General features: G+C 35.2%; 1 protein-coding gene across 3 annotated transcripts in view; it reads left to right on the top strand.

Moving 5' to 3' along the window:
- Positions 1 to 11,512, top strand: part of MAPK8 (mitogen-activated protein kinase 8) — a 112,972-nt gene extending 101,460 nt beyond the window's left edge. The window contains exons 7-12 of one of the 3 annotated variants that reach the window (XM_028098950.2): positions 1,140 to 1,211; positions 2,558 to 2,740; positions 3,107 to 3,231; positions 3,771 to 3,834; positions 6,996 to 7,073; positions 11,358 to 11,512. In XM_028098950.2, coding sequence (XP_027954751.1) covers positions 1,140 to 1,211; positions 2,558 to 2,740; positions 3,107 to 3,231; positions 3,771 to 3,834; positions 6,996 to 7,073; positions 11,358 to 11,503 — 668 coding nt within the window. In that variant the 3' untranslated portion in view covers positions 11,504 to 11,512. Of the gene's footprint in view, positions 1 to 707; positions 780 to 1,139; positions 1,212 to 2,557; positions 2,741 to 3,106; positions 3,232 to 3,770; positions 3,835 to 6,995; positions 7,074 to 11,352 lie in introns of all 3 variants that reach the window. The other 2 variants (XM_028098951.2, XM_028098952.1) reach the window with 2 other exon arrangements.
- Positions 11,513 to 17,129: the final 5,617 nt, after the last annotated feature.

Here is a 17,129-nt window from a genome sequence, read left to right as displayed (position 1 = left end):
TTTTGTGAAGTTTTCTTCATTGATTATTTGTTCATTTTCTATGCACTTGTTCCTTTTGGGGTAATAGGGTAAATGTGTCATGACATTGCCAAGAAAACAGTAACTCAGTTCAGAATAAACAGGACTTCTCAAATAAATTTACCCAGTTTGAAATCCAGTTTGAAAATTTCTGAAGAGCTTTTGATTAACTTTTTAATTGTAATGACTCATAGAAACACGTTCTTTCTGTTAAATATTTTAATATACTAGGTTATTTCTGCTCATGCTTTTTTCTTTTATTTGACTTAAAGAGAGAGTATAATGCACAGTTGAACCTCAAAATAGTGTCAAGATTTTATTATTTAAATTTTGCTGCCTCCTGTTCGTTTTCAGCCTTATTTGAAAAGATGTGTTTGGTTCTGTTTCATATTTTATAAACAGTTTTTAGAGACAGAATGTATAGGTTTTTCAATTACGTGATTTCTGTGCATAGCTCTCACTTTAAAATTAGATATGTAGTTAAAAGGCTACACTTCACATTTGTTTTTGTGAATCAAAGCATTTTGAAAAATATTTTGTGTTTTAAATTATTCCATTAGCTAAAATTAAAATCACTTTTTTCTTTTTGTGATGTTTTGCAGTTTTTATATAATGCAGTCATATTATGCTTCTTTGATTTTAACGACCTTTTGCTTTGCTTTTCCTTCTTTTGTGCTGCAAACATATAGTGGATTTATGGTCTGTGGGGTGCATTATGGGAGAAATGGTTTGCCACAAAATCCTCTTTCCAGGAAGGGACTGTATCCTTGTGCTGCTGCAGCAGTTAGTTAGGTGATGAACTTCCTTATGTTCTCTAATGAAAATAAATATGGTACATTCATATATATGGGTTTCTTTAAACAAATGTAAAGTTTGTGGCTGTTATAGTTCAAAAATTGTTGAGACAAGAAGCTGAAATATTTGTAGGCTGCATCTGGCAGTAGGACATACAGTCTCTGCTGGTAGTTAGAGCACATTCACTGTCATTCATTTTTATTTTATACTGCTTTCTATAATTTTAAAGTATACATGGTGTATGTGATTTTTTTTAATGTTTAAATATTTTTTTTTTTTATTTTAACCAAAATCTTTATGTTAATGTCATTGCATTTTGTTTTCAGTTGACATTTGGTCAGTTGGGTGCATCATGGGAGAAATGATCAAAGGTGGTGTTTTGTTCCCAGGTACAGATCGTATCCTTATCTTTGGCCTAAAATGTAGTTTCTAAAGGTCAAAATGTATGGTAGCACTTCAGTTTGGTCAGGTATAATGTATTTTTGTCTCTCCCTAATAATGAAGTATTGTTAAATTACTCTTTCAAAATACCACCTGCTATTTGACATAGACTTTCCTTTCCCTCATTTATTGTTTTATATGTTAATTCTGACAACTTCTCAAGTTAATTATCCACAATTACTTGCCAGCTTTGAGTTGATTTATTTAACCTAAATCAAAAATCATGGCTTGTATTAAAATTTCTAATAACTATACACTTGAGTAAGTCTAGAAGTACTTAGGACTTAATATGAATTTTAGAATTGTCTGTTGCTTCTGTTCATCCTTTTGTTTTATTCCCCCAACCACCTCCTCTTTTGTTAATGTTCTGTGTGTTTTGTGTCTTTTGGTTGTTGTCTCATTGTTCAACATAACATACTGATTTTTTCATCTGAGAATTTTAGCAGTAGTAGTTTAATATTGTGGTGAGTAGATTTGGATTCATTCTTTTTGTTCACCTGACTAGTTTCAGTATTTATATTAACAGTGATCTGTTATGTGTTTATCAGTTAGTAACACTTAGAATTGGTATAGGGAGGAGGAATGGGAAAAACCATACTCACTGGGTTATAGTAAGAAAGTTTGAGTTAGTCTGCAGGGAGGACTTGGAGTATAAAAACTAGGATGAAAACGACCGGGAATCTTAACCTCACAACTTACCAAAACACAGACTCATTTTCTTAAGTTTCAGAGCTTTAAAAACATTTTAATTAACATAAGCTAAACAAAGAATGGCAAAAGAAAATGCCACTTTTGTTAAAGCCATCATTTTTATTGCTACTGGTTATTTTCTGTTAGTGCAGAAAACAAAAAAATATAGGACAGATTATAAGAAATATTTCTTATCCTCCAGGAAATGCATTCACATTTTCTGATAAGCTGGAACAAAAGACAGATTTTGTATTACAGAATTGTGTATAGTTTAAATTTAGAGTCCCTGTAGGTAGTAATTATCATTATTTCTTGAGTCACTTACCATTTGTATTTAGAATTTGTGGGTTTAAGCTCCTGTTTTAATGGTAAAATCAGTATTAGTAGACACACACACACACACGCACACAATAAGGTTAACAAAGCTTATTTATTGATACTTTCTATCTACAGTCATTGCCTTTTACAAGGTGGCTATAAGACAGAAGATTTATAACTGCCACATTCTTTCTTAGCATTTTTTAAATTGCCGTTTTCTTGTTATTTTAATATAGATATGGCTAATGTGTTGAACATTAGATACAGAGTATTTTTCTTAGCTACTTGATATTAGATATTGATCAGTGGAATAAAGTTATTGAACAGCTTGGAACACCATGCCCTGAATTCATGAAGAAACTACAGCCAACAGTAAGGACTTATGTTGAAAACAGACCTAAATATGCTGGATATAGCTTTGAGAAACTCTTCCCCGATGTACTTTTCCCAGCTGACTCGGAACACAACAAACTTAAAGGTACTTTTTATAAATATGTATATTTAGTCCCATTTGGGATGTGTGTGTGTGTGTGTGTGTGTGTGTGTGTGTGTGTGTGTGTGTGTGTGTGTGTGTGTGTGTGTGTGTGTGTATGTTCTTAAGGGATATAATCCAGTGTTCTCTCGGGGTGGGGGAGAAAAGAGAAAGGTTTTAGTTAAATTTTTATTTTATATTTTTTTGTAGCTATTTTTTTAATCATATGTATGACCTGATTTTATAGTAAAATCTATTCTTTTTAAAACATATACTTATTGATAAATGATAGTTTCAAGTTTCTAAAATTTATGATAATTTAAAAACTTTTATGAAATACATGTACATTAACATCATTTTTTTTTTTTACAGCCAGTCAGGCAAGGGATTTGTTATCCAAAATGCTGGTAATTGATGCATCTAAAAGGATCTCTGTAGATGAAGCTCTCCAGCACCCGTATATCAATGTTTGGTATGATCCTTCTGAGGCAGAAGCTGTAAGTTCTTTTCTTAATGTTTGAAGAATATATTGAATTAAAGTTAGGTTTGGAGGAAACTTTTTTTTTAATTTTAAATAAAAATATACATAAATGATTATGGTGTTTTTCTGTTTTTGCATGAATAGTATCTTAAGTTAATGAGCATATCCAAGCACCCTCCACACAAAATAAAGTTACATCCCACTATTTCTTGCCTTTTTGCCTTGGTACATGATGCACTACAATGTTGAGCACTTTGGGAAAACATTCTGACTAGTTACAAAACAAACTGTTGTGTCCAAAGCATAGCACAATTCTGTGATGTAAATGTGACAATTTCAAAAACTAGAAGAAAAGAAAAAGTAAACATCTTTTTTCCTATCGTGAAAACGTCATCCAAAACTAGTCTCTACAGAAGAAGGCTGTTGGTGATTGGTCAGTGTTGGTCTAATGATGTATTTTTGAAAGTCTCTGCCTGGCTAATAATTCAAATAATTATAAAGAATTTATATACTCCCAATAAACTGACTCTATTATTGTTGCCTTGTGTTTTTCAGCCACCACCAAAGATACCTGACAAGCAGTTAGATGAAAGGGAACATACAATAGAAGAATGGAAAGGTAACATTCACCAGATTCTTAGAGATGAAACTGGAAGAGCTTATGGATCTTTATGTTGATTTATTCATGTGAAGGAAATTAAAAATATTTTCTATTATTCATAACTGATATTTGGTAAAAACATTATTAACATTTTTACAGAAGTAGAAAGTAAGTCTCCTTCTGTCCCTGACTTAATCTCAATCTCTCAGGTTTCCCACCCCGACACGTTGATGATTTCCGGAATTTTTATGTTCTTCCATAGTGTACAGATGTACAAACTTGTGTTTGGTGTCTCCCTCTTTTCCTCTCCCACTCTGTGTTAATCACAAATGGTATACTGTGCACACTTGATTTGTTGATATAGTCATTTATTGTTGAGATTGTTCTGTCTTGCTCCACGTATCTGGCTTATTTGGTTTAATAGGTGATTAGTGTTCTGTTGATGGCTGTGTCACAATTTCTGTTTCCAATTCCCTCTTGAAGAGCTTTAAGTTGTGTCCAGTCTGTTGTTACAGACAACTCTGCAGTCTTCTTGTGCACGTGATAACATGCCTGTAAGAAAAATCCTACAAGGAGATTTGCTGGGCCAAAGGATATTTTTCAAGTATTTCCAAATTACTCTCCAAAGAAATTATAGCAGTTTATACTTCTGTCAGCATTGTGTAGGAATGTCTCTTTTACCCCCGCCCTCACCAACAGAGTGAGTTAATTTTTAATCTTTGTGAATCTAATATAATAGTTCTACTTTGTGAATGTGGGTAAACATTAATAATGCACTGACTGTCATAGAAATGTTAAAATATTTCTTTCTTTAAAAGATTCCCTGGATCACTGGGGCCAGACAATTTTTAGATCCTGTTTACTTCCATTTGATTTGTTGTCATTTAGTAGTTTGACCACTTTTAGCTACGTGACTTTGGGCAAGTCACTTGGTCCCTTCTTTACCTGATCTTAAAATGGAGACAAAAGACATGTTATTAAGAGCTTAAGTACCTAAATAGTTGGAAAGGCTAAAGGTAGTGGGGAGGTATAAACCTGAACAAGTGATCCATCTATGAATCTATTTGGGAAGAATGAATTTGATTCTTTTTTCTTAGGAATAACCAAGATTAGTTTTCTCTGAGTTAACTTTTGGGAAACATATAGACTCTCTAGAGCCCACCGGAATGATAGAATTGGGTAGAACCTAGTACATCTGTATATGTAATAAGTAATGTACAAGAATGTAATTGTGGACCAAAGTATGTATTAAAATATCTTACCTGATATTTTTATATATCATTACATTTACAATAGACATTTATGTGTTTCTTGTAATCTTAATCAGCCACCAATTGTAAAACACATAATTATACCACTAAAACACTACCAGTTGCACTACATCATGGATTATAAGATGCAACTCCATTTCATAGATATTAAACTGGAAAAAGTGCATCTTAAAATTAGTGAAACATAATACAGTTGACCCTTCCATCAGTGCAGGGGTTGGGGTGCTGACTCACACACAGTCAAAAATTCACATAGAGCTTTGGACTCCCCCAAAACAACCGCTAATAACCTGCTGCTTTCTGGAACCTTTACTAATAACATAGTTGATGAACACATATTTTGTATGTTATATGTATTATATACTGTATTCTTATAATAAAGTAAGCTAGAGAAAAAAATGTTATTAAGAAAATCATAAGATAAAATACATTTACAGTACTGTACGTATATTTGTTGAAAAAAATCCATGTATAAGTGGACCCATCCATTTCAAACCTGTGTTGTTGAAGAGTCAGCTGTATTTTTGTTTGTGTATAAAGATGTATCTGTGATTTTGGATTACTCTAAACATGTTTACCTTTATTCTGTATCTTTTCCTCCTAGTCCAAGTGCAGCTCATTTGCCCACAAACTGCCTTTTTTAAGATCTGCTTAAGAGTTTTAGCATTATAATAGAAAGAAAAATCCATTGCCAGAACCATTAGCTTACAGGTTGCTTTCCCTAGTTAGTACTCCTAATTAGCTTTGGTTCCTATGCCCTAATACCTTTTCACAAATGGGTGTTGTTTTCTCTTTTTTAAAAAAATCCTATTTGAAATACTTACCATTCCTTTGTGTTGCTTTCAAGAAAAACATCTTCCATTCTTTCCTCTATCCAGACTTCCTATTTTTCCTCCTTCTAAGATGAAAAAGATTACCATAGCAAGCAAACTTAGCTGTCTTTAGCTCCTTTTCATCCTGACATATCCACTTACTTTACCTTATAATCAGATTCTTTATCAGCTTAAATTAAGGAATTAGATACCTTGAAATTCTTGGAACATTTTCTGCTTGTACATTTTTCTTAGAAGAGGGTTCATTGCTCTTATGCACTTCTCATAGGATTCCATGACCCAAAGAAGATGAATAATGGTGATGTAGCATCCACTAGAAGGTTCTTCTGAAGTAGACATTCAGACCCACAAACTGCATCACACTTGACATAGGGCAGGAGGCACATATGGCCTCAGGACAGCATCTGCTCTCTCTTCAGTTGGAGCAGTTCTCACAACAGTCCACCTATACAGAACTCTAGTAAAAAAAAAAAAAAAAAAAGATTTCCATGGAGAAATATTGACTGTGATAGCATGTCATGCTTCAAGTCATAAGGATTTGAAGGGTAGCTACCTGCTTTTTAAAAAAATAAAAATGTATTTATATTCCATTCTGATTAAAGAAGCTTCCATACATGCTTGCATTTAAATCTTTTAACAGATATTTGGATAAGCACCTGATGTACTATACCACAGCTCAGGAAATAGATGTGAATAAGACAAATGTGATTCAAGGCCTCACTGAGATAGAACTGAGCATTTGTAGTATGATGTATAAGATGATATGGTATAGTACAAAATGCTGGTGGAGTAAAAAAGATAAGGCTTCTAACCTGAGCACTATCCTTAATCCAACTTTAGAAACATTAGTTATAGCAGAGATTTTTTTTCTTTTAGTTTAGTTCATAGTTCAGGATCAGGGAATTGTTACTAACACCTTTGAATCTCAGACTGACACTTAAGGGACTCTGTGCCATTGAAAGGACACTATTAGAAATAGTTAACATGTATAAAAATGTTTTACTTAAAACATAGATATCTGTGAGATTGGCTCTCAGACTTTTGAAAAGTTTGTTTTTGTTCACTTCTTTTTCAGAGTTGATATACAAAGAAGTTATGGACTTGGAGGAGAGAACCAAGAATGGAGTTATAAGGGGGCAGCCCTCTCCTTTAGGTTGGTTACAATATAAGCTTGGTTAAGGTTACAGTTTACTTCTTCTGTGGTAATCTTCAGTTTCATGAATCCTGCAGTTTTCCCCCTATTTACCACAGTTTTTGTTCAAAGTTTAAGAAGTATAGGGAATACAACTTGGGTAGTTAAATTTGAAAGCACTGATACGCTCTTGTATCAATACATCATACTAATATATTGGTAACTGACTTCATAAAATGTACATCTTTTTCTATAAAACTGACATTCCACTGAAGAAGAGAAATTTAAAACCTTTTTCTGTTGGCATTGTTCTCTTTAAAGAAGAATTTTTTCACAGTTCAGTATACTTACCAAGATTTTAACAGTCTTTACTTTGGATGAACTAAGGCTTCATTGAAAAATTTGGTACATGTGATACCAAGTTACCATCTTTCTCATTTTAGTATTTTTTAATTTGCTAAAAGCTAAGGCAGTAACATTAAAACTGCCATTAGAAATCATTCCATATCTAGGAAGAAAACTGATTTGCAGGAGTTAAACATTTTCTTTTATCATAAGCTAGCTTATATTTAATTTTAGCCCTTATAAAAGCATAAAGCATTGGGGGAAAAGTTAAATGGCAGGTAACTTGTATATATTAAGTACATACTACATGACAGGCACTGGTGGTTTTATGTACTTTATTTCATTCAAGCCTTACCTAAGACCTCATGGAAGGGATTATTCACATTTTACAGATGAGGAAACCAAAGTTCAGAAAAAGTAAATGAACATAAAATTACAAATATGTAGAAAAGCTGCTACTTGAAGAAGCCATGTTTACCAGTAACTTCAGATGGCATGGTTTTTCCAGCATCCCATATGGCCTTTGGCTGGCAGCAGAGACTTTTGGCTACAGATGTTAGGGCAGCTTCAGGAAAGAGATGAAATTTGAATTGAACATTGAAGGCCAAGTACAGATAGGTCTTGAATTTGAGTAAAACAGTGTCATTTTAATCATCCCTCTAAAACTCTTCTACATCTTAAGAAAAAAGAAAAAAGGATATCCTATGGGTAAGACTTTTAACTATAGTTTCAAATGCCCATTTTGTTGTAATATAAACATTTGTTTAAATAATTTCTGTGGCTTTCTATAACATTTTTGGTTATATTTGTTAGTTTTTATATTTTTTTATTTTTTTAAATCCTTGATCAGGAGTGAGTTTTCCAAATTATAATATAGATTCTATTGAAAATATAAATTGATTTTGACAGCTTTTACCTCCAGTTTAGTTGTAACAAAAGCTATATTGTAAATGCTTTAATAGCGGACTTAATTGGCTTTGTATTGATGTACAGTAGTAGCATAAGTAAATTATTCATGTTGGAAATTCGAGTGGGATTTGAAACGTCCGTTATTTGGGAGACTTTTATACTTCAGAATGCTATCCTAATGAGTGGTACATCTTAAGTGTTGAATGTTTCAGTAAATTTAATTTCATGAGATAGAGCAGTTGTATCTGTTCTTAAAGAAATTGGGTCTTAAAGAACACTTGACTGTGGTTATAAAATAAGTGGAAAGGACAGGACTGTAAGTTTCTAGGTTTCTAGACATTTTCTGGATTCTCAGTTATAGCTTATAGAGAAAAGTGTTAGTGAATCAACCTGTTATAAAAGTATTCAGTTCTTGATTATATGCAAAAACAGAAGGAAGTCTTTGACAAATTAGAATATCAGATAATCACAATACCCTTTCAACTTGATTTTTAAAAATGAGGGGCGCCTGGGTGGCTCAGTCATTAAGCCTCTGCCTTTGGCTCAGGTCAGGATCCCAGGTTCCAGCCCACATCGGGCTCCCTGCTCAGCAGGAAGCCTGCTTCTCCCTCTCCCACGCCCCCTGCTTGTGTTCCTCTCTCGCTGTCTCTCTCTCTCACTGTCAAATAGATAATCTTTAAAAGATAATAAAAAATAAAAATGAAATATATTTTTCCCACTTTCCTATCTTTATTTTGGTTTGGCTAATATTACGGTGAGTTTGCATGCCTTTGAGGGTATAGAGACTCACTTAAGAGGGAAATGACCCAGCTACCCAAAATTAACCATTTTCCCTATTATTGCCATTCAGATATTTGAGAATTTCCTAGATTGCTTTAAAGTTCGGGAAAAAAAACAAGTACTTTTCTTTTCGTAGGTATTTGATTTTCAGATTAAAAAGCTAACTGTTTAATGTTTAATGCATTTAAAAGTTAGTTTTTGGGGCACCTAGCTGGCTCAGTCCGGTAGAGCATGCAAGTTTTGATCTGAGGGTTGTAAGTTTAAGCCCCATGTTGGGGATAGAGATTACCCTAAAAATAATTTAAAAAATAAAATAAATAAAAGTTAATTTTTATCAGATTAAGAAGTTTGGATAAAATGAAATTTGGATTAAAAAATAGAGGCATGAAAATGTATATTTGGTGGAACCCTTTTACAATTTGAATATTTCAGTACCAGTCTTCAAAGCTAGCCGTGGTATTGTGTACTCTTCAGTCAGAACAGGCACATTCTCTAGTGTCCTAGGGATGGAATTTGAAGTAGAGGGTCAGGCCTGAAGTGTACTCAGTCTGCTTTTTTTATTCAGTTTACCTTGTGTCAACTGCTCTGTCCCTAATGGTTCCATTCTTTTCTATCTCCCAGCCCCCTCAAGATTTGCCTATTCCCATGCCCCTGGCTATTTCCTTGTTGCATTTGAAGACAAGCGCCGCCAGAGGACCTTTTGTATTCCAAAGTGTTTATTGTTCATCATTAGACAGAATAGTAGGATAATTTCAAACACTGAGATGCTGGGTCCTGGAGCAGTGGTTTTCAACCGGCTTTGTTTGTTTTTTTATTGTTAGTCACCATACAGTACATCATTAGTTTTTGACGTAGTGCTCCATGATTCAGTTGTTTGCATATAACACCCAGTGCTCCATGCAATACATGCCCTTCTTAATACCCATCACCAGGCTAACCCCCTCCCCCCACCCCTTCCCCTCTAAAACCCTCAGTTTGTTTCTCAGAGTCCATCAACTGGCTTTGTTTTTAGCATCCTTGAGTGCCTAAAATTCAGCGCTAAAAATTTGGAAACGATTGCTTTTATTCCATAAATGTGTTCTTAAGAACTATTGTATAAATTGCATTATTTAATAAACTCAGATTTCGAATGACCCTTATTTAGTGATCACATAGTTCAGAAATACCATAAAAAAGTACTTAACCTGGAACATGAATCACCTTTAACATACTTCCCACCCCCCATGACATTCCCTCCCATTTCCTAACCCAACTCCCTTGAAAGAATTTCTCTACTGGTTATATATTCCTGTTTTTTTTTTTTTTTTTAATCCAGGAAATGCTTGTTAGCTATACTTTCACTAAAGGAAACAGTCTCCCCCTACTTTTTAAAAAAAAAAAATATTTATTTACTTGAGGGAGAGAAAGAGTGAGAGCACAGAGGGAGAGGGAGAAGCAGCCTCCCCGCTGAGCAGGGAGCCCGACGTGGGACTCGATCCCAGGACTCCGGGATCATGACCCGAGCCGAAGGCAGACGCTTGACCAATTGAGCCACCCAGGTGCCCCAGTCTTGCCCTACTTGATCTGTTTAATAAATCCATATTTGCTTTTATCAAGTATTTATTAGAGTAAAAATAACAAGACTCTAGGGCATTTTAGTGACCCTGGCAAGTCATGTATGTAACCTCATGCAAACTGGGACAGTTGAACCTCTAAGGGCCCTTTCTTGTAAAATGATTTTAGCCTTTGTTTTGGCTTTTGCTTTAAAACAAGATGACCAGGGGGCACCGGGTGGCTCAGTAGGATATGTGTCTTGACTTTGACTTCAGCTCAGGTTTTGACCTCAGGGTACTGGGATGGAGCCCCAAGTTGGGTTCCCCGCTCAGCAGGGAGTCTGCTTGTCCCTCTCCCTCTGCTCCTCCTCACACTCATGCACTCTCTTCCTCTCTCTCTCAAATAAATGAATAAAATCTTAAAAAAAAAAAAAAAAAGATGTACCAGAATACTGTTTGGAGTTTATGGTGAGAAGACAACGTAAGTCATTTTTAGTAGGGCGGGCAGTAGTTTTTAACTTTGTAGGTCATATACCTCTTTGAGATCCTCTCTCCCAACAAAATGCAGTACAGACAGTCTTCCGTGTATTATCAGTATTATTCACGCACAACCTAATGAGCCTTTTCAAAGCCAAGAGGAAAAAACTTATTGACCACTAGAGGTAGCCAGTACAGTATAGGTAGCTTGGTGTGCAACTCTGTCTGCAACTGATTTGCTGTTTTGTTTCTCATAGCACAGGTGCAGCAGTGATCAATGGCTCTCAGCATCCATCGTCGTCATCGTCTGTCAATGATGTGTCTTCAATGTCAACAGATCCGACTTTGGCCTCAGACACAGACAGCAGTCTAGAAGCATCAGCCGGACCTCTGGGCTGCTGTAGATGACTACTTGGGCCTCGGGGTGGGGGGGTAGGGTGGGGGGGGTGGGGAGTCATTGAGTCATTGATAGAACTACTTTGAAAACTTCAGTGGTCTTATTTTTGAGTGATTTTCAAAAATGTAGAATTCATTTTGTAGTAAAGTAGTTTATTTTTTTTAATTTCAAGTGATGTAATTTAAAACTTAAGTTGTGTTTTAAAACAGCAACAAAACTGTATTGTATTTTTGCTGTAATTAACTGTATAATGTAAACCTAATTATTTTATCATGGTTTAAAATTTGCATATTTGCTTTATCTTATGCTGCTGATTTTTTTTTTTTTACTGAATTTGTAAGATTTTGTTTATCAAAGCAACTATTATGTGGTGACTTGCCTATATCATGAATTATTTAAGATTTTTATAGTTTTTTTTATTAGAACTTTATTTCAAATGTTTTGTTCATGATGTTATCCTTCAGGGTTATGTGCTTATCAATGAAATAACCCCAGAGGAGTGAGGGAAAATAACCTGTAGCCAGTTGTATTCAGGAATAACTACTGTAAATGATGAACGTGTTAAAAAACCTCCAATATTTGCTACTTGCCAATCCTAATTTAATTACAATTGGTAGGTATCTTACATTGTTTTTTGGCAAAAGCCCCATCATCTAAATGGCAGAATAACTCAGAGCATGTCTTTGAAGATGCTGGGCATCTACTACCGCCCTCCTATTCCCCCACCCCACACAACAAAAGTAAAGTAAAAAGAATATGGTATTTTCTGCAAATTTGTGGCATGCTCAAAGCTTATGATCACATAAAGTCAAGAGGATACTTCATGAATAATACATTTCAATGCAAATAAACAGATGGTTCACTTCTACTAGCTATGAGCCTGTTTTTCTATACACTGAGTTAATCTACTCAGGCTGTAGGTCCCAGCAGTGGTCTAGAGCTTGGTCTTTCCCTTTCCTGCAGCCTCAGGCCCTTGGACCTTTCTGGTTTCCTGTCACAGTGTCAGTCAGTTGAGCACCAGTTCTCAAGGTGTTTCTGGCCATTTGATTCTACCTGTAGCATAATCATATTTATACTAGCTGTTGGGAGGTTTCAAAGCCTACTTCAGTTTCTGTAGGTGATGTATCAAATGAGCAATATACCGTTCATCTGAAAATAGTAGCACACAGCCATATGTAGGATATCATTTTCTAAGGACTGTTTCTTCACATTGAGCAGAGCAGGCATAAGTGGTGGTTATTTAGTCTGAGTCTTTGTTTTTTTATACCTGATTTTCAATAAAACATGCAATGTGGATGTTGAGTAGTGTAAGAATGGTGCTGCTCCTGACAAGTGTATGTTAACTGTTTACATTTTATACCTGCAGGATTCTTTCTCCACAACTGAATTATTCTTAAGTAAATGTCATTGAAGTCTCATTATCTCTGAAATACATTCTCTGTATTGCCCCCAGGCACCTTTTGTTATTTTTGGAACAAGAGGGATTTCATGTAATGAACTAGGAAATGCATACTTAAGTAAGTGACAAGGTTCTAGGCAGAAAGTCCATGGGAATTCATGACCAACAGGAGCAAGAACTGGTGCATCTCAATATGCAGTGTCTGAAAGTTCGCCTGGCATGTTATTCGTGTATTTAGTGCAAAATTCCTTTTGAGTTAGGTATTTTAGGTTATTGTTAATGTGCAATATTTAGGATTAAAATACATTAGCCTTTTTCTATGCTTTGAAATAGCAAGTTTGTTTTTGACAGTTTCAAGTCGTGATTTCTAGCCTCTTGAAGTTGTCAGCCTTTTTATCAATCCCTTTTCTACTCATACAACATGGTGCATTAATTTTATTAAGCAAATTAGACTTTTGAAACTATAACACCTCTTGAATTATAGAAACAGAATTGGATTTACGATTTTAGCAGAAATTTGAGCATGAGTGTGTACTTAGTTTATATTTGGCAGTTAATCAGCTTTATTTTCCCTGGGATAGATTATTTCACTGTTGCACTTTAACAACTGACATGCTTTCCGAAGTTTCCCATGTTTTCTGTTTGATTCTAGTAAGCCATCTCTGTTGATTAGAGGTCTTGCTTAAGCACGGAAAACCAGGTGTTCTTACTGTATCACTTGTTCAATGCCAGCTCCCCCTTGCCAACCAGCGTGCTTCAGCTGATGCAGAGAAAAGCGACTCTTATTAGTTAGCATAGACTAAAATACTGAACAAATTCTATCCTGAAAACAAAGGCTGTTAATTGTTGCGTGCCCTGGGTTTTTAAAATGCAGTATCTAAATACAGCTTTCCCTCGTCTCTTAAATCTGTTAAGCTAAAGATATACTGGTTCTTTTTATTTTACAAGCTTTTTGAACCTTTAAAACATCTTAAACATTTGTGTGTTTTTTTTTTAAAGAAATTACAAATAAGATTTCTGTCAAGCAGTACTTATGTAAAGCCACCTTGCTTCTCTTATAACTTTGGTTTTTCAACATTATATATTTAATATACCCATTGTCTTACTGTCAGAAAATTATTTTATTATTCAACTTTCTATCATTTTATTATTCAGCTTTATAGGAAAGACACTAATTCTTTCTACATAGTTCTTCCTGGTTACTACTCTGTTACTCTCTAATGTATACTGACCATTTGTTAAAATAATTGTGGTGTTGGGATTGCTTAATTATAATATACATAAATAGAGCATCTCAACTCTTTCATACTGTTTGCTGAACAGTTCTCTCTCGTTTTGTCACACACCCTTGGCTGCTGATCGTTCCTGGTATCCACTCTTCCAGGTTGGTTCAAGACACAGTGCTTCACACCAGACTTCCTAAGAGAAATGCCAGCCTCTTAAATGAGGAGGCTACCACACAGCCCCCTTCATAGTACAGAGAATCTTGATGGTATGCAAAGCAGCAAACTTTACTGTAAGCCCTTTCATTATTCTCTTCCATGTTAATCCTGCTGTTTTGTCTAAAAAGATGAAGGTGAAGAGGACATTAGTGTCTGATAGATCAGAAGCGGGCAAGTGAAACTTTTGGGGTTACAGATAAGACTTGGTTTACACTGTCGGCCAGTATGTGCTATACATATGAAGACATAACTACTCAGTGTTGCCTAGGCACAAGCCTGCACAACATTTTGAGGTAAAGACATAGTCTATTTTCAAAAATACTGTTGTAGTTTGTGAGTGTTGTTCATTAGTCACACATTAGCTGTAGAGTGAATGCATGAAGCCCCATGACCCCAGTAAACTCTTCTCAGTAGAAAAAGCAAACACCACTGTTCTGTCATTAGCAGCCCTCTTAAATGTTGCCTCCATATCCTTTACATGTTAGTGTACATTGTGTTTCTATGATCTCTCTTAGGTTTTTCCTGAATCAGAGGAAACTAATTTTTCCTTAATAGCAAGAAAGATGAAGAGGTAAAGGGCATTGAAGCAGAAATGTATAGTTTGGGGTACGATTAGAAAACTCAAGGAAAACAAAAGTCCTAATTAATTTCAAACTAACTGCTCTTAGTTAAGTGCTCTTAAGGAGAGTCTCGTAAGAGTAACAGTTTCTGGCCATTTCTAGTTTAGATTCTCTTCGTTCCTGAAACTTCTGAGAAATATTACCTGTGGATTAGTTTTGCACAATGTTCTATTCTCACAATAATTTACAAATTAAACTAGGTTTTTATTGAACTACCTCACACTAATTTTCTATGCTTTCCCAAGTAAGCTATTGCCCTTATTGTAAGCTCTTTACTGAGTGTGAATTATACATGTGTGTTAAATACTTTATAGCCAATGTTGACACAATACCAGTAAGTGTGTAAAATACATACCTTGCATCAGTAAGAGAGACTCACGTGGAAAATCTTTCACTGTATATCTTGGAAAATTGTGTTAGATGTGTTCGTTGGACATTATTACTGTCTGTTTTTATAAGTAGAAACCTGCTCGTGATACCAGTCCATTCTTTACATTTTACAAAAGGAATAAATCTTAGTAAATTTTACGAAGAAATAAATTACTTTTGTAGGCCCGATATTTGGTATATTTTTGAGAAGCTCTTAATCTTTTAGCTGAATGATGAAGTTAAACTGAACTAGCTGTCTACCTGGACTGTGACATCTATTTTCTCATTACAGTTTATCCTGTTAAACGGGTTTTAAAACCTGGAAACCGCATATGATAATTGACATTTGTTTTTCTCCCTCTATGATGCTATTCCTTCTTCATTCCTGTTCCTTCCCTGTGTTTCATTCCCTCTCCTCTCCTTTCCTCTCCTCTAGACAAAACAAAATGGGGCACTTTGTAGGGAATGCTGAGATAATTATTGTGGTTTTTAATCATTCATGCCCTAGTCATTAAACATGCACCACTGGAATGTAAACATTGTTACCTAGTATGTTAATTGGTTATAATATTTTAAATAAAAAAGAAAAAAGTGGTATGAAAAATATGAAATTAAGAGTTTTTTCATTGCAAACAAAATTAAATTTGTGGTAAAAAGTTTTTCTGGGCAATCTTAAGATTCCTGTGGATTGGGATTAAAGGGGTAGTAGTGTTAGGGCAGGTTTCTTAGATTTGGATTTATACAGATTGTGAAGAGCCTAAAATATCACCCTGGGTTCCTGGTTTGTCTAGTCTTCGTTTTCTTGTGTTTAAAATCTCTGGAGAAACTTTATCTAAAAGGAATTTTCTTCAGTGCCTTTAACCTAGTTCTTGGTAACCATGTGGGAGAGCAGCCATCATGGCCACTTGGTAAAAATAAGTTTAAAGAGGATCTAATTAAAAATAAACTGAAGATTTCAGCTGTGAGTGTATTTTCCCCTTTGCCATATGTGTATATTCTCTTTGCCTGTGCTGGCCAGGATGTCTCTGTAGGACGACCCTCCTCTATCTTGCTCAACTCTTGCTCCAGAAAACCAGCTTATCTGTGCTGTCCCCACCCTCACCTGCACTCAAACTTCCCTGCTTTGAGGAAAGTCCAGGACAGGGGGTATGTCTTTACGTGATCACTGCTGCTCCATCAACCGATGTGGTTGCCAACCTGGTGCATGCACGCAGTCTGTCTTATCACAGTCATTGGAGAGGCCTCCAAGGAGAGACTGGGTGACAAAAGCAGACATCAAAGGGTTGAGTCAGTATTCATCCAGTTGTAATACTGCAGTGATGCTAAATAAGACGGCAGTAGTTCGTCCTTGTTAGTCTAGGTACTCCATTTATTTTAATATTGTTCCTTCAAAGGTCCATTGACTTCATGTAAATAAAAATTGATTTGTACTGATTCTGTGGTTTAAAATTTTTTTTAGCTTTACAGCTAACGCACCAAATGCCTTTGGACTTTGTTTGAAACTAAAATACTTCAAATACGCTTTGTTAATGTTAGAGTTCTAACATTTAATTTCGTCAATTGATGAATGCATATATGCCTAAGATCCTTTGTTGGAAGGTGGGGGTAAGGAAAGATACAAAAATGGATGACAGTCTGGTCAGCCTGATTGAAATAATGTGTAGAGGAACAGGAACCATGCTGAAGGAACACAGGGAGGGATTGATCAGAGGAAATGAGGGTTTTGCAGGGGAGGCATTTTTTGAGCCTTGGTGTAAGGAAGGGTATTCCCAGGTTAAGGGGAAAGCAAGGAGGTTTTTTTTTTTTT

The sequence above is a fragment of the Eumetopias jubatus genome, unplaced genomic scaffold, assembly GCF_037043125.1.
Source record: "Eumetopias jubatus isolate StellerSeaLion01/CBP00866 unplaced genomic scaffold, mEumJub1_p1.0 scaffold_17, whole genome shotgun sequence".
NCBI classification, from domain to species: Eukaryota; Metazoa; Chordata; class Mammalia; order Carnivora; family Otariidae; genus Eumetopias; species Eumetopias jubatus.
This window is presented reverse-complemented; position numbering and strand designations above follow the sequence as displayed.